The 15,590-nt window shown below is 39.1% G+C and overlaps 1 protein-coding gene across 2 annotated transcripts in view; it reads right to left on the reverse strand.

Moving 5' to 3' along the window:
• The window catches only part of atad2b (ATPase family AAA domain containing 2B), a 78,998-nt gene that overhangs the window by 9,557 nt on the left and 53,851 nt on the right, over positions 1-15,590 (reverse strand). For both annotated transcript variants that reach the window (XM_053613844.1, XM_053613845.1), the window contains 2 exons: positions 6,142-6,720; positions 5,384-5,514 (listed from right to left, as the gene is read on the reverse strand). In XM_053613844.1, coding sequence (XP_053469819.1) covers positions 5,384-5,514; positions 6,142-6,720 — 710 coding nt within the window. The remainder of the gene's footprint in view (positions 1-5,383; positions 5,515-6,141; positions 6,721-15,590) is intronic.

Genomic DNA, 15,590 nt, shown 5'->3' on the forward strand with positions numbered 1-15,590 from the left:
TCTTAGTCTCTGTATAAAGGAAAGAACGGGAAATGAGGGGAAAGCACTTATTTAGGACACTGGAGTCCAATGGCAATTCTTAAAGATCAAAACGACAGTTAAATAGGTGTGCCTGAGCAGGGAAATCAATCAGCTTTGATGGACTCCAATCCTCCAGTATAAGAATTGTTCTCTATGGTTACTAATTACAGTCTAGAACTATCCAGCCAAATGCCAAGTAGCAGTGTTCGTTTCCCCATCGCCTACCAGAACCTGTGAAAGCATTTGCTCTCTGATAGTTGTGCTGGTGACTAGAGATATGCACACTTAGGAAAATCCTACTTGAGATTCACAAAATGTTTTCTTTAGCATGAAATAAATTTTTTTTAAAAATCTAAATTCCATTATATTATATTATACTATACTCTGTGTAGGGATCATATATGGTTAATAGGAAGCCATTTTGGATTCAGGTACATAGATCATGAGAAGAAAGGTTATTAAAAAAACTCCCGTAAAACTATAATAGCTCTCATAAAACCACTAGAAAAAGTACATTTCAAAACGTAAAGAAATGTTATCAGCTACTACACGACCACTGAAGACTGCTGTGCTATACTCTCCATTATCTAGCTTGTGTTGTGTTTGGTTATTCTGTTTTAAACTGGAGTGATGAGTTGACAAACAATCGTGAGCTATTGATTTGTTACTCTCCCGTGCTGCTCGGCACTGTCCAGTGAAAAAGCGTATTTTGTAATTGTGCAACTCTATGATTACCCAGGGGTTAAAAGCAGGGGTTGATGGGAATGAGCCTGCAGCCGGATTAGTGCCTGTCCTCTTGTGGCTGCACCAATAACCTATAACGCACCAATAACGACTGCTCCAGGGATACTGCACTTTCTTTTGTATGAGAGAACAATAAAAATACACCTTACAACATAACAGCCAATAAAAGATCCTATTCTCTTCAGTCCAGAGAAATAAACTTCCTCAGCATTACATTATTATTAATAATAATAAAAAAATAAATGACAGAAGGATTGAAACAAATCAACAGTATGATTCTTGCTGATGTGCACCTGTGTTATAAAGGATTGTTCTGTTCTTAATTCCCAAACCATTTATGTAAAATAACAAACTAAAACACGGTCTCTTTCGGATAGAAAGTGCAGCATTACAGTCTGCACATCAAGAACACCCTGCATTTAGGCCTGTGAGATCTTTCCTCGCTCGCAATTAACGATAAACGATGCACTTGTCCGGAATCGACAGCTAGAAAGACAGCAAAATGAACATTTCCAACGTTTCAGGTTTAAGGAGAGTATGGGAGGGTGTAATAATATTACCAGCTGTGCAGTAGGAAACTGCTTGCCGACAGCAACGATTGCTCAGGTGGATGGTGCATTTTGGGGGATTTTCTGCAGTAATATGAAGTAAAAAAAATAACAGGACATTATCGATATAATCCATTTACGAATCGGTGGTCTAACGGCTGCAGGGCAGATATTTTTACTGCTGACGCTCATGACCAAAGAGAGAGGGGTTGGTGGGGGAGGAGTTGTTTACCTAACTGCTTATGTAAAAATTTGCTAATTACAATTATTTGAAACGTGTTGCACTTTGTTATACGCCTGTTTAGATTTTTTTTAAAAAATCCATTTTCCTTTTTCAGCTACAAACATATTTATTTTAGTGGCATCGTTAATAAAGATAGTTAACTGATGTTACATATATAATTGTCTAAAGTTATAATTGCTCAAACATATAGCAATAGATTTTATTTCATAATAATGAACAAAGTTTGGCAGGTAGGTCTGGTAATATAATATAGTCTAGCACTGGCAGTGTAGTAGTCTAATATCATGTAGAAATTATTAATTGTTATATAAAAAGTCTACTGCGTGTTAAAACCAGCGATTAAGCTTTTCCCATCGTCTCAAAAGGTTAATTTCATTAGTTCCCGGGATTCATTTTAATTGTAAAATATTAAAAATCAAGGGCAAAGCAACCCAAATTTCCTATCCTGATAATGCATGAGCAAAGCAGCACATCTATGAGACCTTTCCAAAGTGTATGCAAGTGTAGCGTAATTAGAGAATCCAAAAAAAAAATCCAAAAGGAAATTAGGTCTTTTTATTGATCATCAAGCTCTTGCCACAGTCTTACAGTGCTGTGAAAATGTGAAAAACTGATTTCTTCCGTTTTTGTGTCTCTCTCATACTAAATAGTTTTAGAGCTTCAAATAAAATGCAACATAAAACAAAGGCAACCTGAATAAATGCACTACAGTTTTTATTATTTATTTGTTTGTTTGTTTGTTTGTTTAACTGCAACCAAAGGCTTCTGATAACTGGAGATCAGTTTTTCAGTTACTTCTAGGACTAGGACTTGCTCAGATGCTTTGGATCATTGTCTTGCTGCATAATCCAGTTGCGCTTGAGTTTCAATTTACGGACTGATGAACGGACATTCTCCTTTAGGACTTTCTGGTAGAGAGCAGAATTCATGTTCCCCTCAATTATTGCAAGTTGCCCAGGCCCTGAAGCAGCAGAGCATCCCCACACCATCACACTCCCACCACCATGCTTGACTGTAGGTATGATGTTCTTTTTGTGGTATTCTGTGTTTGGTTTACGCCAGATGTAACGGGACCCCTGTCTTCCAAACAGTTCCACTTTTGACTCATCAGTCCACAGAACATTCTCCCAGAAGGTTTGTGGATCATCAAGGTGTGTTTTGGCTAAATTCAGACGAGCCTTAATGTTAGCAGTGGTTTTCACCACACCACTCTTCCATGGATGCCATTTTTTCCCCAGTGTCTCCCAGTGGAGTCAAACACTGACCTGTATTGATGCAAGAGAGGCCTGTAGGTCCTTTGATGTTGTCCTTGGCTCTTGTGTGACTTCCTGGATGAGTCGTTGCTGTGCTCTTGGAGGAATTTTGGAAGGACGGCCACTTCTGGGAAGGTTCAGTACTGTGCCAAGTTTCTCCATTTGGAAATAATGACTCTCACTGTGGTCCGTTGGAGTCCCAGAGTCTTTGAAATAGCTTTGTAACCCTTCCCAGACTGATGTATTTCAATCACATTTTTCCTCATCATTTCTGGAATTTCTTACAATTTGGCGTAGTGTGTTACCGGGTAAGACCTTTTAACCAGCTTCATACTGTTGAAAAAGTTCTATTTAAGTGTTGATTTGATTGAACAGGGTTTGCAGTAATCAGCCCTGGTTGCGTCTAGTCCAGCTGAACCACATTATGAATGCAGTTTCATAGATTTGGGGAATTAGTAACTAAAGAGGCAAATATATTTTCACACAGGCCCAGTTGGTATTGAATAACTGTTTTGCTTCAATAAATAACATTATCATTTAAAAACTGTATTTGGTGGTTACTCAGGTTGCCTTTGTTTTATATTAGACTTTGTTTTAATTTCTGAAACAGTTAGTATGAGATCTACACAAACACAGAAGAAATCACAGAACTGTATTTAGTGATTTTCTCTCTATATTCTCAATAATGTGATCTCTTGGCATGCTGTAATAACTACATTTTAATGCTCATCTTCAAAACACTTCTTATATCTACTCCGGTCTGATACAGACCTTGACCTTTAATTTTTCAGATAAAACCACCAAAGCACAGCGATCAAGTCGAATTTTCAGCATATTTACCAAATTCCACACAGCCTTCTCAGTAACTGTGGGATGTGATGGTGAACTCTTTACAGTACTCAAAACCTATATAAAAATTTATTTAAAAAATTTTAATAAAATAAAAACACAGCTCCCCGTCTCCTGACACTGTTCCAGAGGTCTTCCCGTACTACAAAAAAAGTTAACAGTAATCAATCTGTACTGTATATGGTTTATGAATATAAATGAAATGCAAGGTAACAGCTTGCTTTCCTTCTTTAATATGTGCCAGGCAGTATGCCAACCCAACCAGTAGGAGATTCCGTTTAAACGGCAATTCTCATCCCACTTCACCGGAAATTCAATTTGTTCCATAAGCCAAGAATGAAAAAGCAATTATTCACAGCACCCGTCACGTCACGATCTGTTTCTTAAAGATATCTGCCTTTTTTTCCTCCCTTAATAAATAAATAAATAAATAAACAAACTCCAAGAGCAGTGCCAAAAGCCTTTGCGTCATTGTGTAAAAACTGCATGAAGCAGTGCTGAGGACCATCAATCCATGCAAGAAGCAGTGGTCCTGATGGCAACCCTCAGAGTGGTTGTGCAGGGAAATAAGTATGAGATAACCAGTGCTGAGGTCTGTAGCACACAAATACAGCTGACTGCACTTTCCTCTTTGTTCCACAGCAATTTTTTTTGACAGTGTGGTATACAATCCGAGCAGGACTCCGATGGGAACCTGTGTAACTGCACTTGCTGGGTTCAAAGCGATAATACGCATACTTCTCTCAGTGCCAATCAACTAGATAGCCTGCAACTAAAGAGCATGATATGCATTTTACAAAGCATGCATTAAACATTACAGGTCTTGTCCTTTCCTTTACATTTCCATAAGATCCACTTACTATCATATGCATTATTAAGTGGAAAGCAACGATGAAAATAATTTGCACATAGTGGAAAGAATTGCACAGTGCAAGATTTAAACGGCACAATATAAAAGCAGAACGTACGCGTGAGTAGAAACGATAAAAAATTATGTTGTTACGAGGGAACGATGACACTACGTCGGTGCTGATGAGTGTTTCCTCTAACGTTACTTGAATGATTGCTGCAATGATGGCTGGTATTCACCATCTCAGAAATTAGCACACTTTAACATGCCTTTTTTTTTTTCTTCTTCTTCTTCTTCAAGCTACTGAATATATACATCTTTAGCTCAATATATTTAATGAGACCATTAAAGGAGCCTAATGTGACAGCCCTGAATAATAACAGAAAGTGGCAATAACAGCCAAGCTGCACCTACGATTACCATTAAAGATTTAATGCCGGTATTTGTACTCTTACCATAAAATTAGAATAGATATAGATTCAACAAATCTACATCATGACGTTTGTAATGAATTCGGTAAAATTCCCGGGAGAATGACTACATAGGTTATGTGCTAGGAAGCAGTAGCAGTAAGTACTAGTTCAAACCCCAGTTGATTCACAGAAAAACAACCAAGTTCTATCAAAAACATGCTTCTCAAACGGAAGGTCAATACAACTGCAGTGATGAAACTTTAAGTGTTATTGCTATTCCAAGCACACGGCCGTGAGATCAATGAAACCGAAGTTGGTTTCGATAGATCCAGATTAACTAGCAAAGGTTAAACTATTATTGTAGGTACAAACATATTTCAATGTTATGAGATGGTGTATTTTGGAAATACGGTCGATTTCATTCCATTGTTCACTTAAAAAATAATAATAATGATTTTTACCTTGAGGCGCTGATAGTCTACAACTAAAGCAGGTGGAGGCGGAGGCTGTGGAGGGTCCTCTGGCCTCTCTGCTAGAACTTCCTTCTGCTGTTCTGATTGGCTTCTTCTACACGTCTTCTCTCTGGAGGTACCTATAAAAATACAACAGGTAGGACCTTACACCAATATTCACAAAGATACATCTGGCATCTAACCTGCCTTGACAAGGACAAAATAGCTTTAAGTTAATACAACAGTGTACATGTCCATGAGGATTTGCTTTAGTGGTGCAACCCTCACTAGACAAAAGCTCCAACAAAAATAATGTGTCAGCTGCCAAGAGAAAACAGTAATTAAAGTTGTGACATAGTGTTTCTGCTGTCTCTTAAAGAGTGCACTTCAAGCAATGTAATGTGTTATCTTACCAATTCCCTTTTGCTTTGAGAAATCTTTATTCTATCCATCTGTTTTTTGTTTCTAGGTATATAAAGCGTTGTCACAGTAAATATTAAACAAAAACATAATAAAAAAACATAATTACTATAGTATTGCCCTTGGTACAGTTACAGATTGAAAGATGCAAATAAGCTGGAGGTGTGAACTCAGCAGGTATTTCTTGTGAGCATCACGCAAAAAATTTCACATTTTGTAAAAAAAAAAAAATGCTTTCTCTAAATGCAAAACCAATAATTTGTATTGAAACAAATGATGGGTAGCAGTAGAAAGAGGCACTTGATTTGACGCTTGCACATACTGTGAACTACTTGACAGCACAGTACCTTCTTTTTCATGAACTCCATCACTAGCTGCTTCATCTGCTGCTGGTGTACAATCATTCGCCTTGCATTCTTGCACCACATCTTCCGAACCAGCCTGTTCCCCTCCTCTGAAAGCAGCTGTGATCTCCTTTTCAATACTCCCCGATTCCTTTTCATTGGCTTCACTGTCTATACTGTCCAGTGACTCGTCTCCGTTTACACACTCTTGGGGCTCAGAGAGCACGGTTGCCTCTTTCTCCCCTGCAGAAGGAGGGTTCTTAAAGGTAGTTGCACTGGCCTTATCTTGGCCTTGAGCATCTTGAGTCGTGGTGGCTTCACTGGAGCTCTCCTCTTCAGTGCTCAGAGCATACCCATTGGGTTGGGGAAGGGGTTTATCTGTTTGGGGTTCCAAGGTATCAGAGGAGGACTCATCCTGAGCTGGACTGGCATTACCCTGGATAGGAACGGTTGAGTCATCAGCTCCTTCCTCTTCCTCAGGCTCATCGTCATCTTCTAGCTCCTCCTTCTTGCTGCTCTTCTTCTTCCTGATGATGCCCCTCTCCCAAATTGACCGACGACGAACCTTGCGCTTTATGCAACCTGTGGACCAGTAGAAAAGTTTCAGTTATAAAACCAAGGCATGCTTGATTTTCTTAACAAATGTATCTTCTTTACGGTAAAATAAGATGAACATTTTTCAAATCAGCACTCATAACCTATATACTTACACTACTAGTCAAAAGTTTACAGACACTCATTCCTTTTTATTTCCACATTTTAGAATAATAATAAAGTCATCAAAACTCTAGAGTAACACAAATGGAACTATGGGAATTATGTTGTGATTAAAAAATCCAAAATAAATCAAAATAATTTAGTATTTTAGCATCTTTAAAAGTAGACCCTCTTTTTGCCTAGAATTTCCAGAAATGTATTCTTGGCATTTTCACAACCGATTTCTTGAGGAATTTCCCCGAGATGCTTTTTAAACAGTATTAAAGGAGTTCACACCTACGCTGGACGCTTATCGGCTGCTTTTCGGAATATTTCGCTCCAAGTCATACGTTGAAAAAAAATATTTTGACTGGTAGTGTGTATAGTACTTCTATAACTTTTTAATAGAAACCTGAAATCATTTCCCTGTAAGCACATTCATCAGTAAATGTTCTTTAGGTTCAAGACACCGAAAGCCATATTAAACCACTTATCAGAGACGACTGACCAGACGCCCTAGTCTGGTATCATTTTCAAAATTGGGATTTGGGGGAAAATGGAATCAGTCAGCACTGGAGACCTTGTACTCTATGTTCCAAAACCCCAGGGAGGACAATGAGCTGAGAGGGAAGGTCCAATATGTTAGAACCATGCGGTACCTTGTCTGCGGTGTAATTGGTCAGAGTAGAAGGAGCTGGTGGAAATGCACTGCTTACCACACAGGGGGCTATTTTAACTTCTAATTGAAGACAATCGAGGACAAGCCCAGATGTATTCCATAAATCAGCACCCCAAAAGACTTTGCTAATTTACCTTCTCTTGCCACCAGCACTTTCTACTGGGCTTTGAGTGACTGAAAAAAAACACACTGCACTCCAAATAATGACAAATCACTCTTTTCTCATTTTATTTAACATTTTATAGTCCCACTCGGTTTTTCTTACACTTGCTCTTTCTGAGAGGTTGAATGGGGAGCACTTAATTCTCCCATCGGATGTAATCAAAGGAATCTGAAGGGAACAGGAATGTTGAAGGCAAAAAGAAAGACGGTGGTAAAGAGAGATAACGGGCTGCCCGGAAAATGCAAATGCCAACAGACGGCAATAATGTGCCAAAGTCGAGCGAGAAATGAGGAAAACGTACTTGCACATCTGTAAAACAATAATTGTGTCGAGATGAATTTGAAAAAAAGGTTTGACTAAAGGCCGGTTTATATCAGATACATGACTTTGCTTGCATGTGCAAAAAAAAGAGGCAACAAAACCGGCGTTGTTAGCATACTCGACTAGAAGATTAAATGCGACATCCACTAGATAGCATGTCAGAGCTAAAACACTCCTGTCCGCCTGGTTTCCAAGTCGAACTGTAAAAGAACCGTGATGTTAACTGACAACCTCTATTGAAACTTTCTGCTGTCATGAGCTCCATCTCAAATCAAGCATTATTTACTATTCTAGAAAGCCCAGAAGGCTGGTACACAAAACAGACCTTTCGGTAGGTTTGGAAACTAAACTAAAAGTCAAACATCGAACGTAATAGGAAAACCAGTTATTGTTTGTACAGTCTAGTCTAAAACAGTACATTAGTATGCGATTTGAGACACGACACTAGTTTGTTTAGTCCGTTTCGGACACCTCTTCGAGATTATTCATGTTGGACACGTAGTGTTCGTGTCCGAGGACATGAATAAGGAGCATGAGAGACAGGCAGTCAGGGCACTTCATAATGTGGGTACTCTCCAGTAATTCCTCCACATAAACATCAACCTAGGTTTACAATGAAATGTCTATCCCATCAAAGAGCTTGATTTTCCATCAACAATGACATTAAGCCTACTTCTGTAAAGGGCACAGCCATTTTAGCCCAACATGCTTCGATTTGATTCAGAGTGCACCAATCTGTCTCAGATGAAGCTAAGCATTCACTACATTAATGATTCATGCAGCCAATACCAATATGTGCACTCCATCAGCATTTCTAGTCCATCCACTAATGCAAGCATAATAATCTTTAACATAAACGTGTGATAAATGATCATGAATGGAGATGGACTTCAAATGAAGCAAAACTGAAAAGACTCAACTGAAGCTAAACTAGGAGATTGTGTAAGACTAACAGAGGCAGCAATTAAACGGAAGGCTATTCACTTCTTTGTTACACTTTAGGTGACCATGTGCATAATCTGACGTGACATTTCACAGACATGGCAACAATGAAGGCAACTGGCTTCAAAGGACACTCTGCAGCAAATCGCCCACTAATAAGGTGCAATTAATACTACAAAAGTAGAGCCATTTTGGGGGTATTCAACCACAAGAATTGGCCCGCCTGTGAGCACAGCAGTAAAACAACTGGAAAAAGCTAGACTGAGGGGAAACCTCCTCATTGGGGTACTAATCAATGCCAGATTATATCAGTGTTAAAATCATAGTTCAACAAAAATCAAGGCTAGCAGGACACCGTGTACTGAGCTAGACTAAAGGGCAATTCATGAAATGCTTTGAATGTATTAAGGAGGAATAAATTTGGCAACTGGGACTGCATGTAATGAGCAGAGGAACTTAATGAAATTTTCAGCTGAAAGGAATGCCGAGGCATGCTATCAGCATCCGATGCTATTTTATAGTAAAAAACAAACTGTCAGGTCAGGTTTATTTATTATGTAATGCGCCACTAATCAATAAAATACATTAATTTAACATATCATGACCTGTATTATGCACCATTATGGTTGAAACATAAAAAAATCCAGTCAAACATACGCATTATATCCCAGCCTCTACAACAACTTTAAGCTCTGAGACCAGGGGTTTTCAAACTAGCGGTAGCTTAATTTACATATGGAGGCACGAGAGACAGCTTAAGTACATATCAGAAATATCGCTCTAATGACAAATATGGATTTTGATGTTTTGAAATGTTACTGGGGGTTGAGTTCTAACGAGCCACATTTAAATTATGAGTGTACGTGCTACTTTAGATTTTTCACTACCCTGAGACAATGCAGTGAAGTGAAGGAATCAAGCAATGAAAATGTCTTTAAAAATGAAACATCTGTCCTTCTACCTACATCAAACAAACTAGCGTTCAGTCTCAAATCGCATACATGCACTATTCTTGAAATGTTATTAAGTACTAACACTAACCGGTTTTCCTATTAGAGTTAGTGTTTGCATTTGAAAAACCTTTTGTATAGCTTTTAAACCTACCGGGAAGTCTGTTTTGCGTACCGGTCTTTTGGATTTCCTATATCATTAAATATTCTTGAACATGAGGTCAGAGTTTTAGATTTGAGACGACAAGAACGGAACGTTTTAAAGAGAAATGCATGAACCCGTGACGCATGTTACAGTTCGACTTGGAAACTAGATGGACAGGGATGTTTTGGCTCCGACGTTAATCGTTAATCTGATTTAATCCTCCATACATGATGTACATGATGTAGGCAGGCGAGTATGTGAATAACGCCGCTCGCGTTGCTGCTGCTTCCGCGCACACACGCAAAGTCATGCGTCAACTATAAACCAGACTCTTCTGCTTCATGTCAGGTCGTGTCAAACCCCTAGAGTAGATTATTTTCCTGTAACATGCCCCGTTGAGCTTCATTCCTAATCTCCATCAGGATTACCAACGTGTGACGTTTAAAGAATATGAAGAAACTAGGGGAGCCAATGACAAAATGCAGTGAAATACAAAATATATCCGCATCTGATAAACAGTAGTTAAAGGTCATTTAATTGAGGGACAGAAAAAACTAGTCCAAATGTCTGCGTAACATCTGGCAGACTCATCTGGCACCAAAGTATATTCTTCGAATGTGAGCAGAAGTGCGGTTGCTATTAAGAAAGAATTTCCTGCAGAAAGGCAAATAAGAACAGATTTCAGGATGCTAAAAGACCTTAAGGCATGTCATGACATGGATTTGGTGAAAACAGAATAATGACTCAATCTGTTTACATTCCTTAGCATTCATCAGACTGCATGTGTGGGAAATTAAGAGCAATATTTATATATATATAAAAAAATAATAATAATTAAAAAAAAAAAAAAGAAGGAAAAAAGACGACGACACAGCTAACACAAAACCTGCTTTCGAGAGGTTTTACAGAAAGATTACTGTATTAAATTAGCCACCTTCAGTATTTAGACTTTCAGTATATACACGAACAAAGAAACAAGGGGTTTGGGGAAAAAATCTTCAAGTTCCCCCCTTCCAATCAGAAAGACCTCATTTTTGACAAACGCACTGAAACAATAAAAATATCAGTGTCCGCTGCACGGTAGATAATATGGCTCACTTTCAAAACTATGAACAGGAATCTGAGGCAGGCTCACCAAAACCGGACATTTGAAGATTGGAAGAACATCACCTGGTCTTTTTTCAATCTTCAACTGTCCAGTTTCGGTGAGTCTGTCCCCTCTGTAGCCTCAGGTTCTTGTGCTTGGCTGACAGGAGTGGAACCCAATGTGGTCTTCTGCTGTTGTAGCCCATCTGCCTCAAGGTTCAACATATCGTGTGTTCAGACATGCTGTTCTGCTCAACATGGTTGTAAAGTGTGGATATTTGAGTTACCATAGTCTTCCTGTCAGCTCAAACTAGTCTGGCCTTTCTCCTTTAGCGCTCTCATCAACAAAGCGCTTCCACAGACAGAACCGCTGCTCACTGGATGTTTTTCCACACTACCCTGTGCAAACTCTAGAGACTGTTGTGAGTGAAAATCTCAGGAGACAAGCCGTTTCTGAGATACTCAAACAAGCCTTCCTAGCACCAACAACCATGCCACAGTTAAAGTCACTGAGATCATCATGTTTTCCTATTCTGATGTTTGATGTTAACATTAACTGAAGCTCTTCTCGTATCCGTATGATTTTATGCACTGCACTACTGCCACATGATTGGCTGATTAGATAATTGTATGAATGAGTAGGGGTCGCCAGTGAGTGTAAGGCACTGAGTTGAATGTTTATCAAATGGTTTGTGAGATTAGAAAGCAGTAAATCCTGCTGTTGGGGGTCTAGACCTGACATAATGAGCAACACAGAGTGGTGAAGGCTTTTCTGCTATTCTTTAGGTACAGAGAGCAATCAAGAGAATACAGAAAGAAAATGAGATTAATAGGTGAAAGCAACACCAGCACACACACACACACAGAGTATGTAATAGTGTTCACAGGTTAATACGTATGGTTGCGTGTTATTTTAATAAAATCCCTTCAGTTTTCAAATGCAGCCATTTGTAATGAACAGTATGCATTTTGCTTCTTCGAACTGAAGCTTCATTTATAAAATGTCACCTTCGTAAACACAGCAATTAGTCATGTCTTTGGCAGTATACAGGGAAAGCTTCCCTGCCATTCCAGAGGAAATGAAAATATTTGTATGTTTTGTATTTCCATACGCTTGAGCTCCGGGAGGACTTGAAGTGTTCCATAAGAAGGCCAGAATAAACAAGTCAGCTCATTACTGAGGCACACTTGCAGTCGTCCCCGGGGTGTATGTACAGTAGGCAAAAGAATACATGATACAAGAATATCAATTTGCACCTAAAATCATACATTTGTTAATGGAACACACATGCACACCTTCACTGCGGTTCATTAACGTGAGTTTTGGTGACGCTAAGGGTGAAGACGGAAGCTCCAGTTTCTGGTGTCTATTGCTGCCTTTACCAGGAAAGCAAGGACGCTTGAGCCCAGTGCAGTGCACGAAAACGAGTCGTCTCCCACTCTTAAATAATGCATGGTAATTGTTGAGACCACAAGCACACAGCCTGAGACAGTTGATGTAAAAAGTTTGTGTGCGAGTCTGTCTGCGTGTCCTTTGCCTGGAATAGCACAGCACTTTGTAATAATTAAAAGAGTCACTGCATGAATATTTTACGCGGCACCAGAAATATTTAGCCTTGACCCCCCCTCACAATCAGTACCTGCCAAAATACTTCAGCACTTAAAATGGATAAAACAGTGGGATAACGCTGTGTGGAAATTATTATTAACACATTTCGGCGATACTGTGAAGCTTCCAGAAGATAATGTGTGGAAATAGCTTTGAAGCTGTGCAGTGCGGTCCTTCCCGCTGCATGCTGGATATTAATTCTCTACATCCAGCTACGCCCCATTACTGCTCAGAGACCCAGTATTCTCCACACACATATCCCAAATATACATGTAAGTATTACACCCATATAGACCAGCATCTCTCAAGGACACCAGCAAAACCACAAATGATAAATGACTGAAGACAATCAAATGGACTGCATTTTATACTCGTAAAGGAAATGTATTAAATTAATAACCAATACAAATATAATGGCATAAGTATCTCCTACCAGGCAGTTGTTTATGTCGGTAGAGCCCTCTGACTTGAAACATGAACTGCATTCTTTCTATAGTTTTATGCCAATATGTAGGCGTGCATAATCAGATATGTATTAGCTAGCTCACTGGCTAAGTAAAAGCTCCTGTAACTGTGCTGTCCACGCCCATGTTTTAGTAATCCAGAAATAATAGGCAAATAAGTGGTAGCCAAGGACAGATTAAAAATTCAAAGGTCAATGGGACACCATGGAGCCCCACTCCAACAACAAAAATAACATTCTGCTCAGTAAACTGAACTGTAAGACTGTTCCAAGACCACACCGGTCTACAACCAGGACTGCACGAGTACATGGTGAGCTGACATCCGCTAGAATATAAGCAAGCGAGGGTTATGAAAAATGTAAGTTTGCCAGGAGAAATGCAATCAGTAGACACTTCACCTTCACTACAAGCAGCTATGTTAACACTGGTGGTCTTGGCATTGGTAGCAGTCTGGATAGTTTCCTTGGCATCGATCAACATTTATACAAGTCATCCAATGCATGAAAATTGATCTCCCTAGTAAAGCTGTATACAGTGCAGTCAGGCAGCAGGATTCGGAATGAGTAGGTCGCGCTATAGAAAGTCAGTATATATGTAAATATATTTCTGTTGGCTGTCCAAATAAACAAATAGCCCGGATATGAAATCTGTTTATCCCAGGTGCCCAGGCTAGTGATTTTTTTTTGTTTTTGTCCAAGCCAAAATGAAATACCTTTTTAGGAAATAGACAACTCAAAAGACCTAACAAATGGTACTGTTTGGCAGAACAACTGAAATGCCAGCACACTGAAGACCTAAATATACAAAACATGGATCAAAGGCTTTCGTTGGCTTTTTTCCCACAACCTCCAGAAATGACTGAGCTAATATAAAGATCAGTTTTGGCTGACTTTCAGAAAATTCATAAACTTCAGACTTTTCAGGTCATTGGAAGGCTACTGTCGAGACCTAGAGTTTGCGGTAACTCGATTAATTAAGCGCTATTAAGCTTCAACTTAATTTGCAATTCAAACTTTCAACTCCTGTTCCTTATTCCAGTATACTGAACTTCACAAAGACATTACACGAACAAGTCTTGTGCTACTTTAAACTGGAGTTAGCGCAGCCTTGTACGTTATCAGTGGATCTTCTGTTATTCCAAGAACGCTTTGTACGCTGTATCTATTTTCACCCATCACTTTATCTGTCCGTGCGTTCAACTTCAAAGTTCAAACGTCTGAAAGGGGCCTCAGCACACAGTCAGTCACTCGGTTCAGACAACTCCATTACGCAGCAGTTTATCATCAAGCTGATAGGATCCGTTTCTGAGTCGCAGCAATGGCATTAATACCAGGCCTAATTTAAAAGTCCACATAGCAGTAGGTGTGACGTGCTGTGAATGTTATTAAGTGTTTGAGGGTGAGAAAGAGACAGCAGGGTGAGGCCCATATGCTTTAAGTGTACTCGCTGGATTGAAGGAGGTTTGGCACAGAAAGAAAAGCTCTACATTCCACATGAGCTTAGTCTTCTGTACTATGAAACCATCGTTAAGACAGAAGTGTGCTGACATCATTAATGAAGTATTTGCTGCTGACTGAATATCTGCCAAAATTAAAGCTGATAATATTTTGGTCTTTCTATTTTAGTTTCCTCTTTTGAGTGACCAGTGATTTTTTTTATTATTATTATTATTTAAAGTGTCACTATTTGACAGATATAAGCCGGCGTCAAACAATTTTAGGGCCGCAAGCTTCCATAGAAGCTTGATCGTCACATGACGTCTCATGTGGTTGGTGTGTTTTATGAAGCACCATAGTCCTAGAGGAACATTGTTTTGTTTCACTGTGTTCTGTACCAACTGTATATGGTTGAAATGACAATAAAACCACTTGAACTTGAACATACAGAGTTACTATTGCGCCTAGTGGTCATAAACGGGAACAGCAACAAGCGCTAAATGATCGACAGGGGCAGTGATAGCATAATCACATTATGAACAGTTTCACTGAAGGGAGGACCAGCAGACACAAGCGCAAATTACAGGGTTGCCAGATTGGGCTGTTTTAAAATTACCCAGTGGATGCCAAGATCTTGGATTAGAGCAAATCGTTGGCGTTAAGTCTAATAGATTTTCACACAAAAAAGGCAACCTGTAAGTGCAGACAGTTTGCCTGTGATTTACAGAAACAATCAGATGACACTTAATTTGGAGGATTTAAAGAAACCATATGTTTATGGAAGAGCATACAGTGCACAGTATAGTCTAAGCTTTTTGTGCACATAAACTCAAAGCACAAAACAAAAAAGGTTTTATAACAGCAGCACTATTTTAAAATCCAGAATTCAGATCGATAACACAAAAGCTAAAAAAAAAAATTAATTCCAACAACATGCCAACATGCCGCTGAGAGTATTTTG

Source organism: Ictalurus furcatus, chromosome 25 (genome assembly GCF_023375685.1).
Source record: "Ictalurus furcatus strain D&B chromosome 25, Billie_1.0, whole genome shotgun sequence".
In the NCBI taxonomy this organism is placed as follows: Eukaryota; Metazoa; Chordata; class Actinopteri; order Siluriformes; family Ictaluridae; genus Ictalurus; species Ictalurus furcatus.